The sequence below is a fragment of the Mus caroli genome, unplaced genomic scaffold (genome assembly GCF_978045245.1).
Source record: "Mus caroli unplaced genomic scaffold, Mus_caroli_1 scaffold_3, whole genome shotgun sequence".
In the NCBI taxonomy this organism is placed as follows: Eukaryota; Metazoa; Chordata; class Mammalia; order Rodentia; family Muridae; genus Mus; species Mus caroli.
In genome coordinates, this window is record NW_028227258.1 from 36,631,815 (window position 1) to 36,649,967 (window position 18,153).

The 18,153-nt window shown below is 42.6% G+C and overlaps 1 protein-coding gene across 1 annotated transcript in view; it reads right to left on the reverse strand.

Moving 5' to 3' along the window:
* Prss12 (serine protease 12) overlaps positions 1-15,772 on the reverse strand; it is a 55,228-nt gene extending 39,456 nt beyond the window's left edge. The window contains exon 1 of the mRNA XM_021158296.3: positions 15,071-15,772. Within this exon, the coding sequence (XP_021013955.1) occupies positions 15,071-15,548 (478 nt within the window). The 5' untranslated portion in view covers positions 15,549-15,772. The remainder of the gene's footprint in view (positions 1-15,070) is intronic.
* Positions 15,773-18,153: the final 2,381 nt, after the last annotated feature.

The following is an 18,153-nucleotide window of genomic DNA, read 5'->3' on the forward strand; positions in this document are numbered from 1 at the left end:
AGTTAATACTACTTAGTATCCACAGACATCTCTCTGACAGAGCAGTTAATCCTTTGTAAGTTTTGAGCGTGCAAAGGCAGGTCTGCCTGTAGATCCCGAAATTCTGACAGCATAGAAAGGAAAGAATTTTTTGACAGGTATAGGTCAACAGAGAAGAGTATGAAAATATCACAAGCAAATCTATTTCTTTGTATACTATGCAAAAAAAAAAAGAGTAAAAATAGAAATGATATGACTGAGGGTAAAAGATGGAATTTATAGGGATAATAAAAGAAAATGAAAAATACAGACAACATCAAGATTTGATGGGCAACTCATGCTCTGGAGAAAGTATCACAGATGTCAGACCACACCTACACCATCCCCTACCACGCCTCTCCCTCACAATCCATCCACAGCAATCCCTGTAAATCGGCCCTTAGGGTGTCTTGTGATGAACGCTTTTGTTTTGTTTTGTTTTGTTTTGTTTTGTTTTGTTTTGTTTTGCTTTGTTTTGCTTTGCTTTGCTTTGCTTTGCTTTGCTTTGCTTTGCTTTGCTTTGCTTTGCTTTTAATCATCCTCTCCAATTTTCCCAGGACCTGTACTCAAACATTGCCTTGGGCTGGCAGCTAGCATTTCAGGTCCTAGAATATCCGATTCTGATGTTATAACCAAAGAAAATGTCAAAAACTGTATGTTGTGTATTCATTAGCTTCGGCTTACCTATTACATCCGAAGGTTACATATTCAAATATATTGTTCACATTCAGAGATGAACATTTGCGTACTTACACCTTATTATTACCTTATACCTAGAAGGTAAGTAGGAACGAGCTGTTACTCAAGCCAACAACCAACAGGAGGGAATATGCTATCTACAACCCAAAGAAAACTGCCAATATTACGATTACACCCCATCCCAATGGCCTAAGTGTGACATGTTTGTTATAGGCTGATGTGTTTTCACGTTTGGTCCACAGTTCCTGCAGCTGTTAGGGAAGGTCTCAGAGCCTCACTGGAGGAAGTGAGTCACTGGGGGCGGGACTTAGAGCTTTGTAGCTCCACCCTACTTCCTGTTTGCCATCCTCTTCCATAGTGTGAATGCACTGACCAGCTAGCTTCTTGCTCAGAATGTTATTCCTTCCCTGCCTACTGCTGTTTCTCCCCTGCCATGATGCACTGTGAGACCCCGACTTAGAGCATTTCTCCCTGGAAGGTAAAGCCCCTGGATGTTCCCTAAGCTTGTTTTCCCTGATCTTTAAAAATACAGCTAGAAAGAAGCTCTTTGTTCTCTATAGCCAGCAAACAGCCTTTTTGTTTCTATACTGTACAACCAGAGATGCTTGCCTTCCTGTGCCGAGGACACGGAGATAAAAATTCAGAAAGAACTCACTCCCCACTCCTGCCTTGAAAATTTCACCAAGGACACCCGGAGAACTCTTCCCAACTCCTCCCAACTCCTCAGCTAGGTGTTAAAAGCTCCCTACTGTCACAGCTCAGGGTCAAACTCCCCTGCCCTGCACGGCAGAGGGACTTTGTCCTCAACTAGCTGATAATAAAACCTCTTGCAGTTTGCATCAGGTGTGGTTTTCTCTCGAGATGTTGGGGTGTTGGCCAGCTCATCCCGGAACTTGAGTGGAGGCCCAGCATTGGGGGTCTTACAGCACCATGTCCTTCTGAAACTGTGAGCCAAAATGAGCACTTTCTCCCTTAAGTCTCACTTGTCAGGGTATTTATCACAATAATGGCATTTGGGAAAGCATTCTGTCCTAGTTGCAGCATTTTATATTTGGAATCAAGATGATCTTGCACCTTCCATGATTTCCTATTGCCAAAATAAGTGTTTCATGTGCAACATGATATACAGTGCATAATATTTTTATAACCAAGTTATATAAAAAGAAAATATGATAAAATTAGATATTGGAAAACCAAATAGAATTCAGAGTTATGCATTCATTTTCAGCAGTATTTAATTATATTGTTGAATATCATTCAAACTTATTTTTGCATTTAAACACTTAAGGAAATGGTTTAAGACATATTTATCATCTAGATATTTAAAACACAGTAAAACTGGAACAAGATTTTTTTTTTTTTAGGATGGGAAAAACTACACATGATAGCAGCTGCCACCTTCTTGGGTCACGCCCCACCCACCAGATGTCTATTTCACAAAACACTATGTTTTCAAATCTCCTTGACAACAAACTTCATTCCAATAAATGGGAATATGGCCCAGTCCAGATAATGAGGTTTGGTTTGTTATTTTGTTTCCTCTGAAAATCCAAAGGCAGATGTTAGCTTTATCAAATGTAAGAAACAAATCTATCAAAGCCTTTGGGTTTTTTATAAATGGAAGAAGCTAATAAAGATGGGTTTGAAAGAGGAAAAAGAAACACTAGAACACACATACACACATCACACATTTGAATAGGTATAGATCAAGGAAACCAAAAGATCAAATCAGAAGCCTTTCACATTTTTACATTTTAAATATTTATTTTGTGCACTTAGCGTTTTGCCTGCATGTATGCATATGCACCTAGAGTATGCCAAGTGACCTGGAGATCATACGAAAACACCCTTATCCCCTGTAATTAGAGCTGCACATGGCTGTTCACGACTAAGTGAGTTCTAGGAGCTGAAACCCAGACCTTGGCAATAGCAACAAGTGCGCAGCAGCTCTGCCACCTCCCCAGCCCTCAGAAGCCTCTACCCTCAGGCTTGAAGAGCTGCTTGTATTGGGTTTTGTTGTCTAAGACATGACCAGAAAGAAAATGGGCAATTTGCAGATATAAAATAGAAGTCCAGATGTTTTTAGGCAAGAATTCTGTCACCTAGGCCAAGTGAGGCTTAGGTTGGAGCTTGGCCTTCACTAAATACCATGCTGAGCTGCAAATGTCTCTAAGCTCTGCCAACCAGTGTGAAAAGAGGAGACACGTAAAGAGAAGCTTTGAAGATTTCTTCCAATTCTGCCATTCTATGTTAGAATTTTAGAATATGTGTCAGCAAGACCTTGAAACTCATAAAATAATAGCATGCAGATGGGATCTACTTTAGCTTGTTAATATACATATTAAAGGTGCAGATGATTTGTAGTTTAAAACTACCTAGCACTTAACTGGTTAACATGGTAATATCTATAACTTTATTCCTGCTACAGCCTCCATCAACCAAACAATAAACAATATTACCAATTGTCTTCACAACCAGTAAGCTGGGTTGCTCTGCTTGTATTGGCCAGGGCAAAAAAAAAAAAAAAAAAAAAATGGGAATGGGTGGGTAGGGAAATGGGGGAGGGGGGGAGGGTATGGGGGACTTTTGGGATAGCATTGGAAATGTAATTGAGGAAAATACGTAATAAAATATATTTAAAATTTTTTTAAATTAAAAAAAAAGAATATCTAGTGCTTAGCTGGGCAGTGGTGGCACACTCCTTTAATCCCAGCATTTGGGAGGCAGAGGCAGGTGGATTTCTGAGTTCGAGGCCAGCCTGATCTACAGAGTGAGTTCCAGGACAGCCAGGACTACACAGAGAAACCCTGTCTCAAAAAACCAAAAAAGAAAAAAGAAAAGAAAAGAGAGGAGAGGAGAGGAGAGGAGAGGAGAGGAGAGGAGAGGAGAGGAGAGGAGAGGAGAGGAGAGGAGAGGAGAGGAGAGGAGAGGAGAGGAGAGGAGAGGAGAGGAGAGGAGAGGAGAAATCTTCTGTTTAAAGGGGCGATGCACTAAAGGATGATATGGACAGTAATATTGGCTTCTCTGGTTTGTGTTTGTTGGGTGATTGTTTATATATATATATATTTTTTTTTTGAGATTTATTTTGTGCATATGAGCACACTGTTGCTCTCTTCAGAGACACCAGAAGAGGGCACAATTTCTATTACAGATGGTTGTGAGCCAACATGTGGTTACTGGGAATTGAACTAATGACCTCTGGAAGAGCAGTCAGTGTTCTTAACTGCTGAGCCATCTCTCCAGCCCCAGTTTATATTCTTTCTTTGATCAAAACAGGATGTGGTCACTGGTGGATTGTCTGTGCTTCAGTGGTTTGTGCTAATGCCACATCCTTGTGCACTTGGGAGTGCTAACATACTTTAGTATGACACACACACTCATACATACATATACACACACACACAGAGACAAAGAGAGAGACACAGAGAGAATAAAGTTTGGGGGAGGACATATTGGAGAGAGAGGAGTCTAGGAGAAGTTGAAGGAAGAGAGTGAGGGAGTAGATATGACTAAAGTACAATATATGATATTCTCAAGGAAATACACACACACACACATACACACACATCAGTTAAGAGTACTTGTTACTCTTGCTGAGCACCTGAAGTGGTTTTCATCACCTGTATGGTGAAAAGCATCCTTATCTCCAGTATCTCTAATTCCAGGAGATCCAACACCCTCTTCTGGCCTTCACATATACCAGACACCATGGAGCACATATATACAGACATGCAGGCAAAACTTACATACAAACAAACAAAATAAATAAATAAATCTTGAAAAATAAGGTGGAAACACTCAAAGTTGACCTCTGTCTTCCAGATGTGTAGACACGGGAAAATACACACATATACACATATACATCACAGGGAGAGCAAGAGAGAAGGGAAGAGAGGGGAGAGAGATCATATAGATGGCCTTTATTTTGTAATTTAAGAAATTTAAAAAAAATTAGCCCCATTAAAAAATTCTTAGATAATTTGCATACCCACCAAATATGTACACCAAATAAAAAGTTAAAGAAATATTTCTGAGGGGTTTGAATACTTCAAGGTTATTTTAAATCACAAAATCTTCTATAGGTAGATATAGTCTTTTTTTTGGTAGATATAATCTTATGCATACCACAAACACCAGCAGTTTGGTTTTTATATTTAAAGTTTCCAACAATTTGTTTCAATCAAGTAATCCACTTATTCCTCTCAAATGTTACTTGAAATTTCATTTAAAGTGATACATTGTCTGTATTAATTACCACCTCCACCACCAAATTACTCATTTCAATAGAGATAGAATAATGTTCTAATAACAGAAACACTACAGTTATACTTGATCACGCAAACAAGCCACAGTGAGTCTTAATGCCTACCCAGGAGAAACAGTCTTCCCAGGGAACAGTACACCACTTGTTTATCCAGTACTAAATATTCAGCTCTGAAAACCTACATACAAGTAACACACAGACTGAGCAGGTTTTATTTCATTAATCAGGAATATTTATATTTATACATGTATGTATGTAACAACAATTAGGGAAGAAAGAAACCACTCTCTGTAAGAAGCACGGCGGGCTGTAGGAGAGGGTTTGGAGAGAGGAAAGGGAAGGGAGAAATGATTTAATTAGATTATTCTTTGAAAAAAACAAGAGAAGTAATTTAAAGAATAGTGCCTAGCAACTTGTCGCCTAAATAACAGGGACATTTAGAGATGAGACTTGGAAAACCATAGCATTCGAAGGCAGTGGGAACGGCTTCCAAGCCAAGATTCTGCTGTGCCATACCTTCTCAGGCCTGAACCACAGGGCAAGAGACTGGAGTCACTTCACTCTATCTGTGATGTGACAAGAGATAAGGCGTGCTTGTCCAATATTCTTTTAACACATTCATACACACTGGTAATTCTGAGAAGCCAATTTGCATGTCACCCACAAATGAGCTCTCGGTCAGGTAGCAGTTTATTCTTACTATCCTAGGATGCTTAAAGTGGTTGCAATCGTAAAAACTATACTGATTTCCTTAATTTGTGGATGGGAGAAGCTGTATCCCACAACACAGTTTCTGTGCCATGATGAATCATCCCCTGAACTACTGCCCAGCACTTTCTCCTGGCCTCCAAACCTAGGCAAATACTCTACAAGAATCTCCCTTTAAGACATTGGGGGTTTGCACATGTGCTATACCATGCCATTCTAGTCAGGCAGATTCATAGAGAGCCTCGGGCTTTCTGTCCACTGAGAATGGAGAAGAGTGGCTGGGTCAGGATCCTCCAGCAGGAGTGACTTTGTCCTAATGGCCGGATGGATTTTCAGTAGGGCTGTGGATAGGATGTGTCTATGTGTATGCACACATTTGTACAAATTATAGGTACACAATTATAAATGAGAAAGAGTAATAGCTTAGCTCAATAGAAGAAAGATTGAAAAGCAGCCCAGAGAGGCAGGCAGATTTCTAAGTTCAAAGCCAGCCTGGTCTACAAAGTGAATTCCAGGACAGTCAGGGCTAAACAGAGAAACCCTGTCTCTAAAAACAAAACAAAACAAAACAAAACAAAACAAAACAAAACAAAACAAAACAAAACAAAGAAGCAGCCCAGTCATAAAGTTCACAGTCAGGTTGACTATGAGCTCCTGCCATGCATACTGAAGTACCACATAAACTTCAAACTAAACATTTTCCTTAGCAAATACTTTTTAATTACAACTCTATGTTATCAAAAACGGTCTGTCCCTTCCCCCCACACAGCCCTCCACCTTACAATTTCTGAAATGTTTCTCAGACTGGTAGCTAATTTCGCTGGACCATATTCCAATAGATCTGAGCCTACACTGCCTTCAAATCATACAAGGGAAATTTTGCATAATATTACTTTCTAAATACTTGCATTTTGAAATTTCACTACTCTGATCATTAAAACGTTTCTATTCCGAGCAGAGGTCTGAGGGTAACTATATCTGCCATTATAGATGTATGCAGCAGGCCAGTCGTGGATGTGTAAAACTGTATCCCCATGGACCGACACCAAAACCAAAAAAAAAAAAAAAAAAAAAGCCCTATTACACAATAATGCTGAGCATTCTTCTTTCTTCATTTTTTTGCAAAAATATCTAACTGTCATTTTAGATTATATTCTTCTTTTGTGTAGATGTATGCTCAGCTTTGTAAAGAAAAGAGAACACAAAAGATTCCAGGGTTCATGTTACAGAAAGTGGCCCCATGGAGAGCTTTGTTGGAAGTAGACTTCCAAATGCCCTTCCTTATATGCAGAACCTAGTAGCCAACAATATGCGTACATATGCAAACAAAAGCACACTCGGGCATAGCATGTCAACAAGAGGGCAGAAAATCCTCAATATAGGGGGTGAGCAAGGACTGGGTGCAGGTAACAAGCATGAGTCAGGCAATCAAATACAAAGCTAATTTTTCTACCTCGTACTATGCTTCGGGATTTTTTTTTTTTGGTGGTAAGTACATAAAAACATATTCCATAACGAAGGTGTAAAACCCGGTGTGAAGTGCCACTGTTTCAGATTGCCTATTCTAACTACATGAAGTTCACTGAATTGCTACAGAATTCTTACTTCCAAGGTTTTTTTTTTTTTGTAATAAAGTTTGTTAATTTAAAATAAAAATATCAAATCTTTAAAAAAAAAAAGTCCCCAACAGAGGGCATGGAAAAAGAGGTACTTTACCATTTTGTCATTCTCCATCCACTCAAGAGTAGAGAATGGCTGGTATTATTAAAATCTCCCTGATACAGTTCAGTTATTTCACCTTTAAGGCTGTTTTTGAACTGTGTCTTGCCAAAAGATGTTGAAGTAGTAATTCCCTGAATGTAGTCTTTCTGTACACAGGGTCTTTGTAGGTAGTCAGGTAAGACAAGGTCATGACAGTGGGCCCTAGAGTGACTGTGATACTTCATGAAGGGGAAGTGCAGACAGAAAGATACCACACAGAGCCTCCACCATGTGAGTTCTGGAGTCATACAAACAGGAGCTTGGAGAAGCTCACAGTCAACCTGCAATGAGCCCTTCCCTTGTACCACCAAGGGCTACTTGGCCCAACCAACACTTTGATTGGAGCCATTCTGTTTCAGATCTTTCAGCTTGAAGTACTTATGGATTTGCTAGCAGAGTGTGGCAGCCAGCCTCTCTGGCTTCATTGTTTGGATGACTAGACTCTTCCCGGGAGACTGGTGGGGGCTTATCAGTTAGTTTTTTCCTTCATTCGCCAGTGCTGTGTGACCCTTGCACGTGGGTAAATGGTTTGGTGACAAAAAAAAATTGTGAATTGTTCTGCTAAGGCTAAATTAATATTATAATATTATAAGTCAGAGCTTGACTATGGTTAAATTACCCTCTTTCATAAGATGTCACATGAAACGTCTAAAGAATGGTTTATGAGATATATGAATTTCCAGTAAGCATAACCTCAATGACTAAAATTGGTTCTTCACCCCGAACTCACATGTTTTCTCACAGTGAATTAGATCAACTCATATTTTTACTGTTACTAAAGGTAGCTACATGAATAATAAATGAATAATTACTATGAATTATAGATGGGAACTAATGGAAACTGTGAGTTAAGCTGGATGATAGTTCAGGGAAATGCGCTGACATTAAACGATAATCTGACTTCATGTTTTACCTGGGATGATGTGATGGAAATTTACTGTTCCACGATGTTAAACACAGACTTCAGTTACAGCTGGGAAGGCTAATAGCTCAGACCAGCAAAAGTTGGAAATATCCAAGTTAAATTAGTGTTCTTTGCTGCACTTGAAGAAGTCAATGACCATGCTCCAATTCAGTTGTTTTCAGATAATGTCATTTTTCATCATTCAGAATGAAGACAAAAGCTATATGTAGTATACTTCCCAGTGTTACATTTGGTATAGGACATGGCAGTATATTTGATGCAATGCCATATACATATTAACTTCTCCAAAGTGTAATGGAGTCTCTTATGCTTTTGAGGAGTTGTTAGGCTGAACTTTCTGTGCTTTAAGAATACTCTTGTCAAGGACAAGGGCAGTAGCTTGGTATTGCTGGCAGGCATTCATCTTATTCCACTAGAATAACAGAAACAACTAAACGCAATTGCTTTATATACCCATGCAGCTCAATAATAGATGAAAACAGACTGGTGTGGTTAACATGACAATTTTTGTTCTTAACCAATCTGTTTCAGAAGTGTATTATGGTTACTGCATATTATAAAGGTTACATTTTCTAGTAGTTCCAAAAGCGCCAGGGGTAAGTTTTTATTTTTTTTGCTGATATTCTCTCTTAAAATGAGTGTGCATCTTGGTAACCAATGAAGGCAATTGGCTTAGCTTCTCATTTGTTTTATTTGGGGAAGAGAGGTATTTACCAAACAAAGCAGACTGATCGATTTGGTTCCGGCCCTTTATTTCTTCCCAGCTTCCTTGACTTATGGGAATAAATGATATTTATACCTCGGTAGGAGGAGAAAGCATTTTGGCTTTGTTGTAAGATTCTTTTCACAGGGAATAGTATATATTGAATAGGTGACAGGGAAATTGAAAGTTAACTAAAATCTCTGAGGTAGCAGCCAGATTGAGTTCCTCTAAGGTAGGAAATGTCGTGAATCTGCTTATGCTGTCTTTGAACTCATAGATAATGTTCCTACTTCAGACTCCTGAGTACAGAGATTATCGTCATGAACCACTATACCTGACTCAGTTAACTCTTTAATTGCCTTTCATTTCAAACAGCATGTGGCCTTCCAAAAGGGATGCCTACAAACAGCAGCATTTAACCCACGTGTCCAGCATATCTATTTTAACTAAGGGATTTGGGGTGGCTTTGGGTTACTTAGGAGCAGATTAGCAAGAGATGATTAAAGGCTGAATCTGGGACCCGCTCTGTTATGGCTTGGGATTTTTAAGGGTTGCCCAAAAGCCAAGTGCTGAGGTTTGGCCACCAGCCTACACTTGTATCGGGAGATAACGGAACCCTTTATCAGAGTAAGGTAGGTAATTGTGGGTATGCACTTGAAGGGGAATTGGAACTCCAGTCCCTTATTTTTTCTGTTTCCTGACTGAGAAGTCATGCGCAGTGATGCTCATCAGCACCCCACCATGATGCTTTTCCTCAGGAGCCCTCAGAACAATGGAGCCAAATGGACCATGGACTGAAACCTGTGAAAACAGAAGCCTGGGTAAACCTTTCCTCTTCTCACGTTGATTAACACGGATGTTTTGTCACCACGGCAACCGGATCCCTTTATCATTTATTCTACCTGGGTTGTTAACTCATCAGCTTTATCTTCCACCTGAGGCTTGCTACAAAGGGGGAAATCTCAGGGCAGAGCCAAGCAAGTTTGTTGGCTCCCTTCTGCTTTGACAGCTTGAAACAGGGAAAAAGGATTGCCACTCGGAGTCAGGAAGCACGGTCTCATTGAAAGGAAGCAGTCAGCTACGTGTGGAAACATGAGAGAGGCTTCCCACACAGTTAGGATGGATATTCTGGTAAACTATGCTGTTTATCACTACACACTGGCCGGATAAATACCAATGATGCTGTTCTATAAGACCACACAGGAAACTGATATTGGCACACCTCACATCTGCTCTGAGGCTACAGCCTAGCAAGGTAAAGTCACAGGGTGGCTGACATCATTGCCCTTCACTACACGTTCTTGCGAGGCCCTGATGCCTTCCATAGGTTTTTTGGTTTGGGTTAGGGTTTGGGATTTCTTTTTAAACTTTTAAAAGAGTCACCTAAAGAGCATTAGCTCACTTCACCTGGCCCTTAGAAAAGCACCTTGTCACTGCTGGCCTGGATGTGGGGCCCTGAGGCTGGATCCCAAGCATTCGGACAAGTCTCTAGGTGAATGGCGAATTTTTAGAAATTTTTCCACATTTATTTATTTGAAAGTGGGGCTGTGATGGTTTGAATAAGAATGTCTTCCATGGGCTGGTATATTTGAATGCTGAGTGATCAGAGAGTGTCACTACTTGAAAGGATTAAAAGGATCAAAAGGTGTGGCCTTGCTGATGGAACTGTGTCACTGGGGATGGGCTTTGAGGTTTCAAAAGCCCATGCCAAGCCCAGGATAGATAGATAGATAGATAGATAGATAGATAGATAGATAGATAGATAGATAGGATGTAGATGTAGATAGATATAGGAGAGAGAGAGAGAGAGAGAGAGAGAGAGAGAGATTCCAGCAACATAGCTGCTCTAGCAAGGAATTACACCCAAAGACCTTCTAGGTCTATGTGACCTAGCTGGAATGCAGACACGCCTTTAGTACGAACCTTTGCTCCCAAACAATGAAGGTAAAGTTAGTTTGTAGAAGGAACCAGCCTTGTTTGGAAGTGATGTCTCATTAAGGGGCTGACAAAGTGATGAATCAGAGAAAGATTTCAGAGAACAAGTCATGGATGGGATACACCCAACTCTCATGAGGACAGGAAAGAGAGGCTACTTAAGAGCAGCGCAGGGAGAGAGATGAGTTTGGTCGGTTCAGTTAGTGCATTTTGTGCAGTGCAGTTGAGTTTGTTCCTGAGTTCCGTTCAGTTTGTGAGGTACCCGTGGTGTGGCTCAGCAAAGGCAGTTGAAGCCAGAGAATAAGAAGGAGCCAGAAGATCAAAATATATTGTCAATGTTAATATTAGGCCAAGCAGAGCAATTCAGGCAGAAGTGGAGAAAAGCCAGATGGAATCAGTCAGCTTGGAGAGGCATTTGGGTCAGAATAGCTGAGTTGAACCAGACAACCAGAGTTCAGAAAGAGCTAAAAGGGATTCATTTATTCAAACGTAAGTCTCCAAGATGACAATTAGGTCTGGTGAATAAAAGATATTTTTACATATATGCATACATCTGCCTACTGATGCGGATGTAGAATTCTCCGGAGATCTACTATGTCTGTCTGCATGTCCTCATGTTCCCCACCATGATGGTGTTAGCTAACCTCTGAGACTGTAAGCTAGCCCACAGTTAAGTGATCTCTTTTAGAACAGTGACTAAATAAGACAGGGCACACTCCATGGTCCACACATGGAGGTCAGAAGAAAACTCGAAGAAGTCAGTTTTCTCCTCGTATCATGTGAGTCCCAATGTGAGTCCCAGAGATCAAACTCAGGTCATCAGACTTGATGGCAGACAGTTTTACCTGGTGGACCCTCATACCAGTCCTCTTTGGGTGGAGTTTAATGTTCCCTATGAGAACTAACTCCCTGGACTGACCCAGGCATCCCACTTTAAATATATATATATATATATGTTTTATTACTACTACATAAGTTCCTTGGAGCCAGAGGCAAAGAATTACATTTCCTGCTCAGGTACATGAGCTAACGGACTGTCCACGCCCTGCTCACCTGAGAAGTCTACCCCATTCTTTCAGTATCATGGAGGAAGACCCTACTTTCTCACTTCTCTGTGTGGGGCCCGAAACTCTACACTGACCCCAGCTTAAGTTTTGAAAGAGGGATCACATTTCTATATATTATTCTTTTCTTTTGCTCCAATTTTCTGTAAAGAAAAAGAAAAAGAAGAGCCGTACCTTTAAAGCATAAGAGATTGGAAATAATGTGCATTGTTCTCATGGTAAACATAATTCCTCTTTCGCCAATCTGCCCTTTCGGCTAGCCCACAAGCTAACAAGGGAGTGATGCAACAGAGCACAATATGTCTACATTGCATACAAATACAGAAATCGAGGACAATGAGCTGTGAAGTGAGAATGTGCACATCTGTGCACACATCCTATCCTATTTTCATCTGCTCTCCTGGCAATATGCCTTTAGGATTTCTAACAGAAATATATAGGGGCTCCTTTATAGGAATGTCTATAAAAAATAAATAAAGCAAACATAAAATTCTTAGTCCAGCATCTGGCATAAAGTGGGTCCTGAGTGAGTCCATGCTGTAATAACTACACAAGGTCATTCTGAATACATGCCCAGAGCTTGAAAATTTTTTAATTAATTTGCTCAAAAACTGTTTTTTTTTTTTTCTTTATGGGGCTGGAGAGGTGCCTCAGCAGCTAAGAGTGCTGACTTTGTAATCACGATAACTGCGGTATGGATCCCAGCACCCACATAACAAGTGGGGCACCCTGCCCATGTCTGTAAAGCAACTCCAAGGAGGGCAGAGACAAGAGGAAATCTTAGGGATAGACCGCACTTCAAAGGAATAGGCAGAGAGAGGACACTCAGTTGCTCTTGCTGGGCTTTAAATGAAGGGCCCATAGGGTCATACACCCATGTTTGAGCACATGCATGCACACACACACACACATGCACACACACACACACATGCACACGCACATAAATTTAAAGATATAGCATCTCTATACTCAAATAAACAAAGAAGTGTTCTTCAGAAACACCCTGCTTTTCTTTATGGGAAGATACCCAAAGCTCTAACAGTCAACAATTGCCCTGTCTGAGCAACAGCAATGTTTTCTAAAAAACAATCCAATGCTCTTTCATTAGCGAACAGTGTTCTAGCCTATGCCCCTACCTAGCTGGAGTGTGTGGGAATGAGAAAACTATAAGACTCAGAGTGTGTGCACTATCTCAGAAGCATGGAGTATAGCTAGCCAGACCTACACAAGTGAGTGACAGAGCTCAAGGCTCTGCCTACCAAGGCTTGGTCCTGTAAGAACAATTCAGGTATCACAAAGGCAATCCCTTTCCTTTGTTTGTTGCTTATCTTGTGTAGCTTCTTCTGTTCCTTGTATATTCTGTTACCTAAACACAACCACATTTGAGGATAACTTGCTATGAACCTAAAGGCATTGAGAAACATTCATTTCTCTCCGAAGAAGGGATGGTAAGGAATTCAAAGACAAACTAGTCTCTTCACGGGAATACAAGACTAAAGGTTACTTGTCCTTTGGAAAGAGAACTAGATTGTCATAATGGTTTAACTTTGAATTGCTTTCTACTATGTTTTGAAGGGAAAATGCTCTGTTGTTCCTTACATATTAATTTCCTGATAATTCTTTATCCTATCTATAAAACTAAGAAGAATTAAAAGCTGCCAGTGATTGCTAGACACAAGATTTTTTTTATTAAAAATTATCTTAGAGTAAATGAGGTAACAGCAGAGCTCTTGGCTTGACATCATCTCTGTTTTTTTTTTTTCTTTTTTTTTACAGCCACATTGGCATTCTGTCCGTGAAACATGAGTACAGCGATGATGTCATTCTCCAGGATGAAGAATAATTGATCTTAACCTTCGCATCACTTTCCTTTAACTTGAGGCACTAACTCAATTGAAGGCAGAGATAAATAAAGTGTCTTCGAGAAACGAATGACATTGTAAAAGGTTACAGCCAAAGGCCGGAAGGATACACTTCTGGAAATTTGTAAAACTCCTGCCGTACAAGGTCATCGAAAACAGCCTAAGTTTTGGTCTATTAGGAGATAGTCAAATATTTTGTTTTCCTTTCTGAATTGTTGCATGAGAAAGGCTAAAACCTTAATATAAAATGCAAACCCCAGCAATTCAGAGTAAAGTAGTGTGGATGCAGATTTTTTTCATTCAAGTTATTAATGTGAGGCTTTTGCTGCCACAAACTTAAGATGCCCTAGTAACTTTCTTTGCTGAAGTCGACTCTGAATTCCAATCTTCCATAAATGCCACGCATGGCTTAAGCAATGTTTTTGCTGCCGAGTTCACTTGACTCTGGCTGCCTCCTAGGTTACTAAGCAGTCCTTGTTCTGCCCCCTCCCTTCCTTTGTTCGTCACTCCCCGGTGGTATTTACCATAGGGCACCCAGGAACATAACTGTCTTTGTATTTTGGTCTGAGAGTTTTGTCTTGCTTTAAAGTCAACAATGGCAGCGAGACAAACATTTCCCAGCAATTTTTCCAAATCCAGGTCTATAGAGGTAAGAAAGTTTATACTGGGATTCATCTTACATTTAATACTTCCCTTTCCCAAACTACTGGCCAGCAAATGTATGTTTTTCTTTACCTTTCCTCTTTTGTATACAGAGTGCCTCATTAAGGCTAGCCGATACACACAGACAACAGACACCCACCATCATGCACAAATCCTGCCAATGAGACAAACACACACACACACACACACACACACACACACGTTGACTGGACAGACCTTAGTTGAGCACCCTATGCAGCTACTGTCCCCGTGACAATCGTCACACGATGCATGCTTTCCTGACTGACATTTACTGTACAAATGAATGCACTTTACTAGTTATCGGGCTTTCCAACCCACCACCACACCACAATGCAAACCCTCAACCCCTTGTCTCCAGGTACACAGGTCAGGTACACAGGTACGGTCCGGAGTCAGGCTGCCTCTGTGCCAGTCCCTAGCTGTCACCTCTGCCCGGATGCCACTCACCTTGACCACAATCGCAGTAGCCCCAGTCCACTTTGCCCTGGGCATTCCGATAGAAGCACCAAGGTCTGCCGGAGCCATCCGGGCTCCGGCAGAAGTTGTGCGGCTGCCTTCGCAGCTCAGCCCAACTGGCCGGGGGCGACCGCTCCAGGAAGGGCGGCACCTCGTCCCAGTGTAGACACGGGACGCCGAGGTTGGTGGCATTGCCCCACGGCTCTCCTGCCCCGCAGCGGCGTGCAATCGTCGGGGGCGTGTGCCCGGTGCTGAGGACCTGCGGGCGCTGGGCAGCGGGGATCCGCGGCGGGAGCGGGAAGCGCGGGGTCCTGGGTGGCCGCCGCGAGCTGGGAAGGTAGTGCGCGTGTTGGGAACGCGGTGGGGACGGATGCGGGCGGTGAAGGGGAGAGCGCGAGACCGGATCAGCGCGGGCCACTACACACAGTGCCCCTAAAATCACAGCCAGCACGCAGCGGGCGAGCGCCATGGCTGCGGCGCCGAGTGTGGTCCATGCTGGGCTCCGGGTCCCCGCGGAGGGGGCGGGGCGGGGCCGGCAGAGTCCTAGAGCCCCCTCCCACGCTCGCGCCGCCGCCCTGCTGTCCCAGCCCGGGGGGCAGCTGGAGAATCACACCAGGACCCAAAGGGTCAGCCCCGCGAAGCAAAGGCTGGAGCGCCAGAGGCGATGAGCGCCAGGAGCTCTGTAGCCCCGAGTCCGACCTCCACCCCACCCTTGGCTGTCAGGCGGAGGCGCGGGCTCTTGGTGCCAACGCGGGGGAAGGTCTAGGCTGCCGGTGCCAACAGGCACCACCACAGCCCTGTCTGGCGGCTCCCGCCTGGCATCGGTCCCTCCCGTTCTCGGTCGTTCCGTGTGTGTTTTGCAATCTCTGGAGAAATGTGGATGGAATTAGATGCACCTCTCTGCCTTGGCGTTTCGCAGCATAGAAGTTATGAAAGCCCACCAGGAGTGTTAAAACCACTTGGCAGAGCTGAGTCCTTTAAGGACTCGCTGGGCTTGAGATCCCAAGTTTCACACAGTGTTCCGACGAACGTTAGAGGAAATTAAATGCCCGAGCAGATCCAGCAAAAGGAACCTGAACCTTTCTCCTTCCTGCCTCCCACTTTCCACCAGATGCCCTGGACACCAGTTGTTAAGTTTTAATAGGGATTCATCCTGATCTCCAGCCTCCACAGAAGCTGTGTCCCTGCGGCACCTGCCACTTGCCCACAGGGTCAGGACTTAAATTAAGCCTCTTGATTTGCTGCCCCAGGCAAGAGCTAGCTTCCTCCAGCTAGCTTCAATAAAAGTAGACTCTACCTATGGGAGATGTTATTAATTTCTCTGGTGGTTCAGTACACCACTTCCAACATCCCCCTGTGCCACCCCGAAGCCTCTAGGTTTAGGACTTTAAGAATTAGCTGGGGCTGAAGGCTTGGGGTTGCCGATTGCTCTTGCCCATGCCACTAAGTTAAAGAAAAAACAGGAATTAGAGGATGAAGATGACAAGCTTGCTTTCTGGGATGTTGATGTTTCAGCAATGAAGGGACTCCGTTCCCTAATGTGATGCAATTCGAAGAAAACTTGAACAAAATTTAAATGACCATTGTTAAAATCTAGGTTTAAATCAGAAACTGGAAGTGATCCTCGCACCTGGCTTTAAATAATTCAACTTCACTTAATATTTTAGGAATCATTTCACTGTGTAAAATAACTGTCAGAAACCCAAGAATGAATGCATTTGTCAATTTTTAAAAAATTTTATTTGTAATTCATTTTTTACACTCCATATTCCATTCCCTGCCCCTCCCCATCCACCCTCCAACTGTTCCACATCCCACATCCCACAACTCCTTCCCACCTCATCCCGACTCCACATGGATGCCCCCACACCCCACCCCTCCTGATCTCTAAACTCCCTGGGGCCTCCAGTCTCTTGAGGGTTAGCTGCATCATCTCTGAATGAACACAGACCTGAAGTCTTCTACTATATGTGTGTAAAGGGGCCTCATATCAGCTGGTGTATGCTGTCTGTTTGGTGGTCCAGTGCTTGAAAGATCTCGGGGGTCCAGATTAATCAAGACTGCTGGTCCTCCTACAGAATCACCCTTCTCCTCAGCTTCTTTTAGCCTCCCCTAACTCAACAACAGGGGTCAGCTGCTTCTGTCCATTGGTTGGGTGCAAATATCTGCATCTGATTCTTTCAGAGAGCAGTCATGACAGATCCCTTTTTGTGAGCATTCCATAGCCTCGGAAATAGTGCCAGGCCTTGGGACCTCCCCTTGAGCTGGATCCCACTTTGGACCTTCTTTTCCTCAGGCTCCTCTCCACTTCCATCCCTGTAATTCTTTCAGATAGAAAAAATTATGGGTCAGAGTTGTGACTGTAGGATGGCAACCCCATCCCTCACTTGATGTCCTGTCTTCCTGGTAGAGGTGGGCTCTACAAGTGCCCTCTCCCTACTGTTGGGTATTTCATCTAAGGTCTCTCACCTCCCAGGTCTCTGGTGCATTCTGGGAGGTCCCCTCAATCTCCTCTTTCCTGAGGTTGCCTGTTTACATTCTTTCTGCTGGCCCTCAGAGCTTCTTCCCTTTTCCCTCACCCAATACCAGATCAGGTTCCCCTCTACCCCCCACTGTCCCCTCACCCTGTCCACATTCCCTTCCAATTTATTTAATGTATATGAGCACACTGTCACTCTCTTCAGACACACCAAAAGTGGGCACTGGATTCCATTACAGATGGTTGTGAGACACCATGTGGTTGCTGGGAATTGAACTCAAGACCTCTGGAAGAGCAGTCAGTGGTCTTAACTACTGAGCCATCTCTGCAGCCCCATTTGTCAAATCTTTATTCAAAGTTTTTAATTCAGGATGCTTTAGTTAATGTTCTGATTTCTTCACTAATGTTTTTCTGGCCCCCAAAGCATAGTTTAAAGTGTACTTGTGGAAGAGAGTAAAATAAGAGTGCACCCAGGGGTTGGCCACTTCCTGTTATTGTGGTAGGAGCTGGTAGAGCCTGTCAATCACGGATTTCTGACATAGTAGAAAGCAGTTCTAATCCAGGTCATGGTTTTCTTTTCCAGCTGTCTGGTCCA